At 38.0% G+C, this 14,022-nt stretch overlaps 1 protein-coding gene across 1 annotated transcript in view; it reads left to right on the top strand.

The window, feature by feature from the left end:
* The window catches only part of EPAS1 (endothelial PAS domain protein 1), a 97,297-nt gene extending 84,223 nt beyond the window's left edge, over positions 1-13,074 (top strand). Inside the window, exons 7-16 of the mRNA XM_075204125.1 lie at positions 108-214; positions 2,565-2,712; positions 4,096-4,301; positions 4,559-4,737; positions 6,685-6,798; positions 7,495-7,982; positions 9,494-9,617; positions 9,813-9,930; positions 10,357-10,524; positions 12,020-13,074. Of these exons, the coding sequence (XP_075060226.1) occupies positions 108-214; positions 2,565-2,712; positions 4,096-4,301; positions 4,559-4,737; positions 6,685-6,798; positions 7,495-7,982; positions 9,494-9,617; positions 9,813-9,930; positions 10,357-10,524; positions 12,020-12,171 (1,804 nt within the window). The 3' untranslated portion in view covers positions 12,172-13,074. The remainder of the gene's footprint in view (positions 1-107; positions 215-2,564; positions 2,713-4,095; positions 4,302-4,558; positions 4,738-6,684; positions 6,799-7,494; positions 7,983-9,493; positions 9,618-9,812; positions 9,931-10,356; positions 10,525-12,019) is intronic.
* Positions 13,075-14,022: the final 948 nt, after the last annotated feature.

Here is a 14,022-nt window from a genome sequence, read left to right as displayed (position 1 = left end):
TTTTTTTTTGTTTTTTTTTTTTGTTCACAGCTATTTGAGCAAAAAGCCTTTGTGAAGCACTATAAATAATTGCAAACTAAACATTACTTTTGTCTTTATACTTGAAGAATTGCTGAATTGATTGGATACCATCCAGATGAGCTGCTGGGTCGCTCCGCATACGAATTTTATCATGCTTTGGATTCGGAAAGTATGACTAAAAGCCACCAGAACTGTAAGTATTAGGCACAATTTTCAGCCTGGACTTGTATACAAACTGATTATATCCTACCAAGATGAGTATAGTGTTTTTCAGTTTACTACACACAGTGAAGGTAGCCATTTTGTGTACTAGACCAATAATTATGAAAATTCACTATGATGATGTAGCAGATATGCGATGAACAAAACGGCTGCTTCCTTTCTCTGTAGGTGACGCGTACACTAAAAATAACCAGTAACCTTAACAAGTAGGGTTTAAGGCTATTGCTGGTCAATGTCTCAATGTTTTGAAACAAAATCCCTCATGTTGTTTTATTTTTATTTTCTGCTGTGATCACACTTACTAATGAGAAAGTAAAATGTGTGTCCAGGTAAGCAACAAATATGTTTTAAATAGGACAGTTTGACCAGCTTGGTGATCAATGGAAGATTCCGGAACACCAAGGCCCCTTTGTGATGTGACCGAGTACAGAAAAGGCTAGGAATATATATATATACAAGTTAACCCGTGCATGATACTTATGCATTCTAGTCAAATCAAGCTACTTAAGGTGTTAAAAAGGTTCTTGTCATGCATTTGGGCCTAGCCCAGGCCTCCTCAGGGGAAGAGCGTTACTTCCCGACGCAAGCGCCCTTTTTTAACGTGGTTTTGTCCACATGTCACCACCTCATCATTCTTCTCCATCACCTCATCCTTCATCTTCATCGCCACATCCTTCATCAAGCTACTTAAGGTGTTAAAAACTCCCCACTGTCACCCCCGGCAACCACCAACCACTCCCAACTGTCACTTCTCCTTCAAGAAATATATAGGTCAGTGTATAACTCTGCCCAGCAGGTGGTGCTGCAGCTTGGTTTTTTGTTTTGCACACACGCCACTAGGCATTTATATAGTAGATATATATATATATATATATATATATATATATATATATATATATATATATATACACATACACATATACTGGCTTAGTGACTTAGCAGGTACCCTCTGGGACTTGTAGTTCCACGGCAGCTATAGATCCACAGGTTGCTTACCTTTGCTAACAATGGCCCCACAGACAAAATGTACTACTTATTTTAACTTGACATGTTAGTCTCTGAATTAAAGTTATGTAAAATGTTGCACCACAAATTTAAAAAAACTCAAAAATAAAACTACTTCATCGCTAACTGATTGTGTTCATCATATTCCAAATCACAATGCGCATTGAGGTAATGGTTTGGCAAATATCTAGTATAAATAAGATGAGTGTTAATGGTGTCATTAGGCAATGGAGACTGAAGTCATCACACTTCATTTCATTTGTACAATGTTGTAATGTTTCCCGTTGAGGTGAGGTTATTGTTCTGAAGAGTCCCAGCTATGTCTTATTTAAGGGTAGGTTTCTAACGTAAATACTTTAATTTGACTGAGCTCATTTGGGAGTTAAGTACTTAATTTGGCAGTGGATGTAGTACATAGTGTTTCCTGTGTGCATGAGACAGTGTCTAATTTATTGTCTATATTTGTACAGAATGCACAATGCTAAACATTTACTTTGTTAAATGATTGGGTATTATTCCTGACAAAGGTCTAATTTGTGGTTTTACACTTAATGCCTTGTGTTGTTTTCTTTCTATCTGTATAATATGTTGAAGGGCTGTGCAGTTTACGCAGCTGTACACAAGTGGATCAGACATGCCTGGTGCTGTAAGGGTGTTTTACACTATAAAGTAATGACTACGGGTCAGTGAAGTTTCCAAGCAGTGCAGATACTCGATATTGACCTACAAGCAGTAACAGATGCAGTTCACACTTGTTTATGAATAGGTGTAGGGCTGTACTGACCGTCATGTTGCTTTTACCAATAGCAGTGTCTAGCTTATCACTAACGAGTACTTAAGACAGGCAGAGTTTCTGGTGTAAGCACTAGACATTGTTTCCAGGACCCAAATTACATCCTTTGTGACCCATGGTCCATTTTGCGATCTATGGTCCACTTTTTAATTAAAGTAGCTTACAAAGAGGTTTTTCTTTGCTTGTAAATCCCCCCCCCCCCCCAAGCGGTAGAACTGCGGTGGTCTAATGTCTTCTTCAGAAGCTACAGACCCCTGCCGGTGCCTTAGCTTCATGAGCCTTCAGGCTTCCATCCTTTAGGAGTTCATATATATATATATATATATATATATATATATATATATATATATATATATATATATATATATATATATATATATATATATAATTTGTGTGTATATATTACTTCTATTGGTCTGCTGTGTTTACGTTGGTTTTCCTAGTGTTCAATGTATCCAACAGGTTTTGAAATACAGTTCTTTATGTAATGCTGGTTTCTCGTCCTTTTAATGTGATTTACTAGTGTGCACAAAAGGTCAAGTGGTCAGTGGTCAATATCGAATGCTTGCAAAGCATGGTGGGTACGTCTGGCTGGAAAGCCAAGGCACGGTCATTTACAACACACGCAACTCTCAGCCACAATGCATCGTCTGTGTGAACTACGTCCTGAGGTGAGGAAAGCATCTTCAAGTCTGTATGATATCTATTTTCAAGTATGTATGTTGTACTTTGTATTCATTAATTGCAGAGAATGAGATGTAGGTGACAGAACTCCTCTACAATCAGTACGGTGTTGTTTTATTACAGGGCTGTTTTTTGTGGTGGCTTGCCTTTGCCAAAGCAAGAACCACCTATTGTAATCACTCATTGCTTACATATAACATAAACCTAATGCAGTTATTACATATCTAACTATGTACATGTAATAGTGAAAGTAACGTTCTTCATAAATACCATCTAAATATGAGTGTAAACCTGCAGTCACTGTAATGCCAGTTAGAGACATGGGGCCTGGATCATCAAGGCTGAGCGCAACATGCTTTTGTTTTATAATGCACTTTAATCGGCTCTGCACACTTCCGAATTCATCAAGGAACGGATCTCAGGATACATGCGCTAATGTGTTCGGGGACAGGTCTGCTGTATGCTACTACACAAGACACTGCAGGATACGACTAAAGCCTATGTGAATTTTACATTTTCAAAAGAATGCACACGAAAAAAATAAATATAGAATTAATGTCACCAGTTAATAAAGGCATTAAGAATTAAACACTTAAGAAAATGTATTAGGATGTTCTTTATGTCTACTAAAAAAAAAAACATTTTACAGTTGCTCCTGTTTGCAAACACATGTTATAGCATGCATACGATACTGCCATCACTAGTACTCAGGACTTAGACCAGCCCTTTAGCTGGAACAAGAGATACGGCAGAAAAACAAGTAACTTTGCGATGCCCAGAGCTTGAGTTTGGGACGTCCTTACTGTAAATTGACTGCGGTCGAACGACCCTGTATTAGATATTACCAATATTCTAATGTATTTCATGAGGAAAAAATAACAAAAAAACATTTTTTTTTTATTTTTTTTTAAACTGTTTTAACATTAATACTTTTATTATTATCAGGTAACCATAATGCAAGATTTTTTTTCTTATTTTCCTGTGCGTTCTTTTGCGAATTTATAATCTACATAGATGTTGGATGCATCCTGCAGCATCTTGTGTAGTAGACCAGACCTGCCCCTGATCTCAAAAGCACACGTATCTTCAGATCCGTGCCTTGCTGAGTTCAGGAGGATGCAAAGTCCAAATACGTGTGTCTGATACTGAACGTTGGTTGCGCTCAGAATACGGGCCTGGATGAATCAGATCCCACGTGTTCAAAAATTTAGGGTTTGGACATCTTTTGTATTTGCCTAACTAGCTATTTGCGGTGTTATTTCCGCACGTCATGCATCATATTTAATTGAACCCTGAATATTTAGCATCTCTGAGAAAATTTATTTAATTGTCCAGACTTTTTTATTTAGCTGTCCATCCTTTCTCTGCAGTGAAATTGAGAAGAACAACATTGTATTCTCCATGGACCAAACAGAGTCTCTGTTCAAACCTCAGCACATGACCATGAACTCCATCTTTAGCAATACTGTCTCTGACAAGACGAGCGACTACTTGTTTGCCAAGCTGAAGGAAGAGCCAGAGGAGCTGGCACAACTTGCACCCACCCCAGGAGATGAAATTATCTCTTTGGACTTTGGTTAGTATCCCAGCCCTCTTGTTATAAGCGGTGTATGCTTTAACTTGGTAGCTCCCAGTGTTTTTATTTTGCACATGACGGAACACTCTGAACATTCTAAAAGTTATGTATCTAGTGGAAAAAAAACAGATTTGTCCAGTTGGCACAGACAGCAAAATAAAGAGTTTGCATTTGCACCCCTTGTTAGGCTGCAATTTCTTAGCATAGAAGTCTAAATCAGAGCCATAGTGTGAACAATATTTTTTATATTTTTGCAGGATCTCAGCCTTATGAGGAACAATCTACTTATAACAGTGGTGCCAAGACAAGCCCAAGCAAATGGCCATTGGAAGTCCAGAACCACAAGGCTGAGGTGAACCTTCCGTCCTTCACAGCGCCTCAGGTGGCTCCTGGAAGTACTACACCCAGTGCTAGCAGTAACAGCAGTTGCTCTACGGTAAGAAATTGCTCAAATGAAGTGTTCTAATCATCAAGGTGTAGATAGAAATAATGTAGGTGATGAACAAATATTGAAATTTGAAACAATACGAAGTAATGGCCCACAAGCAGCACGGCCATTTATACATACAGTATATTATAAGCTGGGTGTAATTCCTTTGGACCTGGTGAGTATTTTGCCAAGAGTCTGTCATGTAGCGTCCAAAACACTGTCTGAGAAACATCCATCAAAATGGTTAGTGCTGACACATTCTGGGAAGCCTGCCCAAATCACATACCCGATTCCAAAGGTTTGCTCCATAGTCTTTAGGTATTTGACTCGTAACTAAATGGATCAAGGTCAACAGGTTAAAATCACATTTGGCAGGAGAGTCGCCCGTGTGAATGTACCTGTGACTATGTACGCAGTGTTCTGTACAGTCCCCACCCATGAATTTCATCAATCAGGACAACTGGCTGAGCTGGAAGGATAGTTTATTGCTGTTGTTATGTTGTTGTTGTTATTAGAACGTTAAACATGTGCTGTTAATGACTTTTTATCCAATATTAGAAATTTAGATCCATTCAGAACATTTATCCCAGGTGCTATCAATCAGCACCTGACCAGAGCATTGTATAATGGGTGAATTGCTACACCCCAGCATATCTGTTGAAGAAAGTTTATTCTAAATCGCTGAATTTTAGCAGCAAAGCAGCCATACAACAGTTCTAGAACACACTAATAGAGATTATGTACAAACAGAGCAGGAAATTGTGTACCAAGATAAATGTACAGATACAAGACACATAGCAATAGTGCAAAAATAAACATTCTAATTGCACTCTCATATTCTAAGAAATGACAATTATTATTTATAAAGATACTATTGTAATACTTTTTATTAAGATCCGTATTAATAAATATTTTATATAATGTGGCTTTTCTATTTTACTTCATAAGGGAAATGTATTTAGTTGTGTTTGATGTTTTAATTTTATTCAGTTTTATTTAATTTTTTGGGTTATGCTCTTAATCTTTAGTATTTTGGTTATTTATTTAATACACTGCAGGTGTTGGGTTACAGTAGGTTGTCAGTGGTTAGGTTTAAGCTTGTTCAGCCAAGAAACTGGATTAATTTCCTATTTGACAACATGTCAGAGGGTAATGTTGCACGGATCTGTTTGAACAGCAAGATTGTGACAATGCAGGGCTGTAGGCCGATGACAATTATTGGCCGACCACGTTATCAAACCTGGTTCAAATCAATCCCAGTTACAGTTGTTGTACAAAAATATCATAAAGGTCAACTCCCAATGGAATTGAAGGTTACATATTTTTTAACACCACTAAATTGGGCAACCAGATCTACATGAGTCGTCAGTCTGCACAGACAACAAGATACTACAGAGGATACTCCTCGAAAACACTAAGGGCTAGATTTACTAAGCTGCGGGTTTGAAAAAGTGGGGATGTTGCCTATAGCAACCAATCAGATTCTAGCTTTCATTTATTTAGTACCTTCTACAAAATGATAGCTAGAATCTGATTGGTTGCTATAGGCAACATCCCCACTTTTTCAAACCCGCAGCTTAGTAGATCTAGCCCTAAATATCATCTAATCTAAGGAAGAATTTGTAATGAAAAGTTGAAAGTTATTTCATGTTTTTAAATATATTGATCATATATAACCTTTAAATAAATGATTAGGTTTGCTTTAAAATTTCTGTTTTTACAGTCAAAATGAGCAAAACCAAACACTTTTTTTTACCGGTGTTCTTTTGCATGTTTCATAGGTGGATAAAGCTATTTTTTTTTTTATTTCTGTACAAACACATTAGTTCAGGGAGTGATGATTTCAGCTTCCATTAATTGGTGTTACTGCCAACTTGTCCCCTAAATGTTATCATATTTATTTAGTTTTGTTTTGCTGCCACTTGAATTCCACCTCTCTCCTCGTTATACCAGCCAAGCAGTCCAGGAGAATACTACACTACTTTGGAGGAAGATCTCAAGATTGAGCTGATTGAAAAGCTTTTTGCTATGGATACAGAGGCAAAGAATAAGGGTAATCCTACACAGGTATGTTGATTATAGAAAAAAATAAAAGCGTTTGTTGCTTGCAAAAAATGTGACCTGGTTGCAGGGCCGGCGCAACCATTATTCTAAGCTAGGCAGTTGTCTATGGCGCCCATGGTTAGAGGGTGCCCAACATATTAAGTGAGTAACATAATCTCACACATCCAGCGATTTTAATGCCCCCCAACGGTTGCTAATATGAAGGATATGCAGCCAACGTCTACTTATATGTGACGTTGGCGACTGCGGCTCCTCCGTGTGAGCATTACGCTTGGAGTGTGGCACGTGGCGGTGATGTTACAGCTATGTGCCACACTCCCGGTCTGAGGATGCTGCTTCTGCCACCATGACTTGCACCTGCCCTGCCCAGTGGTTGCCCAGTCTGAAGTCTGATTGTAAGAATAACACTTTGAAAAGTATGTAAGTTTTAGTTTATTTAGGTGTGAGTGAATGGGATTGTTAACAGCTGCAAACACAAGGGAATAAACCAAAGCGGATGGCGCTATAGATACATCGGGTGTGGTGGGTCCATACTGTGTGTCGGTGGGCAATGCTGGCATAGTTGTGACCTGGTGCATGTTCTCCATGCCATCTTGTTCTCTAGTAAGGTGTACCTTTCAATATAACACAATGTTATGCATTGAAACAATAGGCGTTGTACACATTTAGTATAACATCTGATCTTTCTTATTTCCATAGAATGACTTTAATGAGCTTGATCTTGAAACCCTTGCTCCCTACATTCCCATGGATGGTGAAGATTTCCAGTTAAATCCTATATGCCAGGACGAGTGCCCCCTCAGTGACCCTGCTCAACCCCCCCAGCAGAATATAAGTAGCATGAGTACGCTCTTCCAGTCCGGTGCTCCGCCTTCTCAGAACCAGTTCCTTCACCAAAATTTTTGTCAAGCTATGGCAGCTAAAGGCAGTGATCCTAATCAGGATGCTCTGCCCCTTGGGCTTTTCAATGGTGAGAGAAAGTCACCTTCATTACTGGCATACCACACTGGTGCTAGTACACCGCTGTCTTCATTAGGAGGGCGGCCTAACACACAGTGGCCTCCAGACCCACCAGTCACTTATATGCCAACCAAGTGGAGATCGATGGATCAGTACCCGGAGTCTCCTGCCAGCACGGCTTCAGGACACCCAATGCATTTGCACAGCATGCCGTTATATAAACAAAGGTGAGAAGAGAGAACAAGAGCTTCTATCTATCTATCTCCTATGTATCTATCTATCTATCTATTTATCTCGTATTTATCTTTATCTTGTATTTATCTTTATCTCGTATCTCTCTATCTCGTATCGTATCTTATCTATCTATCTCATATCTTATCTATCTATCTCGTATATTATCTATCTCGTGTCGTATCTATCTATCTATCTCGTATCTTATCTACTAGTATCTTATCTATCTATCTCATATCTTATCTATCTATCTCGTATCTTATCTATCTCGTGTCGTATCTATCTATCTATCTCGTATTTTATCTATCTCGTACCTTATCTATCTATCTCGTATCTTATCTATCTTGTATCTTATCTATCTAGCTATCTCGTATCTTATCTATCTATCTCATCTACTCGTATCTTATCTATCTATCTCGTATCTTATCTATCTAGCTCGTATCTTATCTATCTATTGCGTATCTTATCTATCTATCGCGTATCTTATCTACCTCGCATCTTATCTATCTACCTCGTATCTTATCTATCTACCTCGTATCTTATCTATCTATCTCGTATCTTATCTATCTATCTCGTATCTTATCTATCTATCTCGTATCTTATCTACCTATCTCGTATCTTATCTATCTATCTCGTATCTTATCTATCTATCTATCTATCCCGTATCTTATCTATCTATCTTGTATCTTATCTATCTATCTTGTATCTTATCTATCTATCTTGTATCTTATCTATCTATCTTTCTCGTATCTTATCTACTCGTATCTTATCTATCTATCTTGTATCTTATCTATCTATGTTGTATCTTATCTATCTATCTCGTATCTTATCTATCTATCTTGTTTCCTATCTTATCTGTCTCATATATACTTGTTTCCCAGCTAAGTAATAGCTATCGCATGTATTATTATTTATTAATCTTTATTTATATAGCACCAATATATTATTCAGCACTTTTCAGAGGATATTTTAATCATTGACATCGATACGTTGCCCAGTGGAGCTTATGGTTTAAATTCTCTAGAACACAAACAAACCACATTGCCGGTACAGATTATTCAAGTATCTTTGAGGGCAGTGTATCCTAATTAGTGTTGTGTGACTTTACAAGGTAATACATGATTAAGTGATATAGTCCCCAACAACAGTGTGTGGGCATGTAAAACACTGGATGAGTGACACTGTCAATCATTGTGTACCCCCTAACCACTGGCCCCTTAGGGAATCACCTAACTTCACCAAATGGTAGCAATGACCTTGGCTCTATGAAGCAGTACCCGGAAGGTATAGATGCATTGAGTTCTCCATCTCCATATGCCACAATGCAAGTTCCATGGGGGAGGGGGGGTTATATTAAATTATAAAATATAATATATTTTTTGAAGCAAGGCTTTATGCTTTGCTGAACATTGATATGTAATAACCACAAGTTGTGATTGCAGCTTATGCTGATAAAAAGCCACAAGAGGCAGAGTATAAACAGTATCAATGGAAATATTATTCTCAGGTCACTTGAGAGTTTTGGACATCGGGAAAAAGAAATCCACCCCAATGACAGCTTGTTCTGTAACAGTATGAAGAGGAAGCGGCAGCTGGACTACGGGGACCAGGGGTTTCCGCAGCTCAATGTGGTAAGAAGACCCGGGGAGGTCACTTCAGTATTAACCCTACTTCTTCTCTTAAAGGGTTTATGTATATTTATTTCTTTTACATTGCACTTGTTAAGTAATAGTTCACCGGGTACCTATGTATGATATTCACTTCTCCAGAGGGTACGTGTTAGTGGGATGTAAGTTACTTCATAACACATGTTGTGTATTATTTAGGGGGAGTTACCTGATAACGCCATGCCATCGATAATGTGGAAAAGAATGAAGTCCCTCAAATCAGGAATGTGTCCCCTTGTTTCAGAGAAGAAGTCCCTGAGCACAAGTGTCCTTACGGGTAAGTGGAGATTCAACGCACCTCTCACAGTCATGCTGGTGTATTTCGTGGCGTAACTGCATTTTGTATCCAATCCACCCACCGCGATCTGCTCCATCCCCCAGCACTAAACTATATCTATCTATCTATCTATATCAATGTACTTTAAAATGTTCCTTGGCAAAGATCATTAGTTTGTGATACAGGGCAGATTACCAGCTTTCATTAGCACATCTAGTATAAGTGTGCCTAGTATGTGTGTCCAGAGATGACACATGGTGCACATGTTCCTACTTCAGAAGTTTAATTTCGGTGTGTGTCTTAATATCCAGCGGCTCCAGACTGATTGGCGACATCGGAACTTTCTCTTCCTCTATTATGGCCGTACTCGTTGTGTTCCTGGACTTGCCAGTACTCCATGTATTAAAAACAAATATTTATTTTTAGATGACTACATCTGTAATAGACACAGAGGATTAAGCCAGCATCTGACCCAGCCATCGCAGTCCCCACAGCCCTGTGCATCCAGCTCCAGAGACGAAAGGAAAACTCCTTACCCGTTTTTCAGCTGTAGTTACAGTGACTACAACATGCCGCAGTCACAACGAGCTAAAGGTAGATGTTAACACCGTAGATTTGGCTTTTACTGACAACGGATTTGTTCTTGGGTTCTACTGAAATGTTTTTTTTTAACATTGTGTATTTGTAAGATGTTCAATAGGCAGCATAGCCAAAGAGTACACTAAAATCCATTGGAGGCCAGACCAATTAAATAACTGGTGTGGTCTCCTTGCCTTTCAAAATCCTCTCATAGATTTATTTTTTTCTCATTGTTTTGATTTTTATTAGTGCATTAGTTCCACCAACTGTGATGGAAACTTTTTCCAAACGTTCCACAGCACAGTCTCCTGTGTCCTACAATTGCACCACTTTATTTTAATTGTCTTAAAGTGAATTGGTCACCACAAATTTAACATTTCCAATGCAACATTTCAATCACTATAATCATCCCGGTAGTTTTAAAAAATGGCCGGATGCTACAGTGATTGTTTGGGAAAGTATAACTGTCATAATACATAGTAGGTTAATTGTCTGCTAACAAATTGACCCTAGTTTGTGTCTGTCTGTCTATCTGTCTCTCTGTGTTTTAGGGAATTTAGGCTCTAAGCCCCAATGGGGCAGGGACTGATGTGAGTTCTCTGTACAGCGCTGCGGAATTAGTGGCGCTATATAAATAAATAAATAAATGATGATGATGATAATAGCACAACTATAGTCAACTTTATATGTTTTAAAGCCAGCAATGAAGCTTTGAGTTTATTTTATGTATGAAGTAGACCTGCTGTATTTGGATATGTTTGCATGCATGGTGTATGCCTGCAACTGTTTCTGTGCAGAATACAAGAGGGCCTGTGGTCTACACACCGTGCTGGCAGCCATCTATGGGCTGAACCAACTGAAAGCAGCATGTTAATTCAGTAAAAGATATCACAGAGACACGACCTTATTAATATTTATGAGGCCTGATTAATATTCATGAGACGCTAGATGCTAGTGATTTGATAGGTTGCATTTTCATGAATATACGTTCAGCCAACAAAATGGCTCCACTGTGGGTAGATTGTTGATGCACTTTAATTACAATGTTGCATGTTTCTGGTTTTAACACACACACACACAAACGCATTTTAAACAGATTGTGAAACCTTGTTCTATATCAGAAGACAAAGGGCCTGATTCGTTAAGGAAAGTAAAGCAAAAAAATTAGTAAGTTTTTTTTTTTCTCCTGGACAAAACCATGTTACAATACAAGGGGTGCAAATTAGTTTATTATTTTGCACATAAGATAAATACTGGCTGTTTTTTTTCATGTAGCACACAAATACTTGATAGCTTATTTATACACTGAAATTTAAAGATGATCTAGGACATGCTCTACACCCAAATATAAATCTGCCATCAGATTTTAAATTTACACCCCCCCTCCAATGCAACATGGTTTTGCCCCGGTGCAAAGTTACTCATTTCTTTACTTTCCTTAATGAATCAGGCCCAATCTGTTTCTCACCTCCAGTTAAATTCCTGATTTCTGTCTGTGCCCTTCTTGCAGCTATGACCAACCGTCTCATTGGCCCATCGTTTGAACCCTATCTGTTGCCGCAGCTGACGAGATATGACTGTGAGGTTAACGTCCCAGTACTCGGTGCCTCACACCTCCTGCAAGGCAGTGATCTCCTCAGAGCGCTGGACCAGACCACCTGAAGAGACTAAACCTTTCACCAGCTTATAACTGTTCCTAAAAAAGGCTTCATTTTCTAAATACATTTTTCAAGTATCCAGTTTCTATCACTGATAATCATTTTACAAGATTCACTCACATAAGGAACTTTGTTCACAGTACCAAATAGTGGCCTTATTGAAATGTCATATAAAAAAAGAAAAAAAAAAAGATATACATATGTTTTTACCTGCTGTATTTTTTCTTTATTTTAATAAACATGTGTATAGTATAGAAAATGTTTTACACAACCTTATACCCCAGTAAAAGTAATATATATATTTTTTTAAACGGCCACAAATGATCTTTGGTGCATATATCTGTTGATCATGTAGAATTCAGAGTATAAATGGAGGGTGTTACTGATACGATTAGGAGAATTCCGTGTAATTATTATAAAACATATTGCAGTGCCATGTATTGTCTTTGGGTTGCACATGTCATCGGAGCTGACATATTAAACGTGCCCAAAAATTGAGACTAGGCATTGATGTGGTTTTGGTCCCCAGAACATTGTATGTAGGGGAGGGTAATGCATAGAAATTTTAAACTCCAATTAACTTTAATATTGACTATTTTACAGTTCATGAGCAGAATTGAATTATTATTTTTATTATTATTATGTAAAGTCATAAAGCCTCGAATTGGGCAATCATCTATATTTTAGGGCTGTGTAGACTAAGATGCACCCTAAGGGCTAGATTTACTAAGCTGCGGGTTTGAAAAAGTGGGGATGTTGCCTATAGCAACCAATCAGATTCTAGCTTTCATTTTGTAGAAAGCACTATATAAATGAAAGCTAGAATCTGATTGGTTGCTATAGGCAACATCCCCACTTTTCCAAACCCGCAGCTTAGTAAATCTAGCCCCTAGTTTCTACCTATGAACATCTAGGCAATATGACCTGCTCTGCCGACTTGTTTTGTGATCTAAGCTATTTTCTAAGTACACTCGCATATTGATAACATTGCTAGGGACCAGAGCTTGGTCGTGTAGAATGGAGAATGTGCAGTTCAGGGTTCGCTGACCGCGTTTAACATGGACACCAAACACCGTCACCAACATTTCATAATGCAAAACAATAACACTAATTGTCAAGTAGGCATTCCCATTAAATGCCATGGGATGCGCTACATGTAAGGGCTTTGTACACCTTGTCCTAGATTTATATATCACTTGGAACTGTCTGCACAGACATTCCCTTGGTCACATTTACATACTACAGTACATGACTTCTCCAATGTGATTTCTAGGTATGTCCTATCTTGATTCAGTCGAGGGGGCCGTACTACATGATACAGGTGACATAATAGTATGATAAAACACGTATGTGTCATCGCATTCCATAATCTGCACTCTTTACATTGTAGAAAAGTCCAAAAAAAAACAAAAACTTAACTAAACTGTTCTATTTTCAGATCAGAAAAGTTGAGTAGTCAAACGACCAACTACTTTATTGTATCTGATGAGCAATTTCTGTTTTTATGCTTTTGTTTTTATATTATCCAGATGCTCTCATTGTTCCCTTTTTTTAAAACTAATCTGCAAGGGGTTAATAATAACATACAATGGGGCATCTCCTTTAATGTTGCACAATTTACCGTAACAAGCCTTATATGCACTCTTTGTATAGACGGTTAACACTGTGTGTGTGTTTTTATTTTTGAACCATTAATGCTTTAGGTAATGCTTTATTTTTATTGGTACCGTATCTTTATTTGTTTGTACATTGTTTGTTCTGTCAGCAAGACTCTTGCTCAAATGTTTATTTTCTTAAATGTAGCAACAGTAGTTATTGTTCAGTTAATACTACAGGCATTATATCTATCCAAAGG

This window comes from Mixophyes fleayi, chromosome 3 (assembly GCF_038048845.1).
Source record: "Mixophyes fleayi isolate aMixFle1 chromosome 3, aMixFle1.hap1, whole genome shotgun sequence".
NCBI lineage: Eukaryota > Metazoa > Chordata > Amphibia > Anura > Limnodynastidae > Mixophyes > Mixophyes fleayi.
This window is presented reverse-complemented; position numbering and strand designations above follow the sequence as displayed.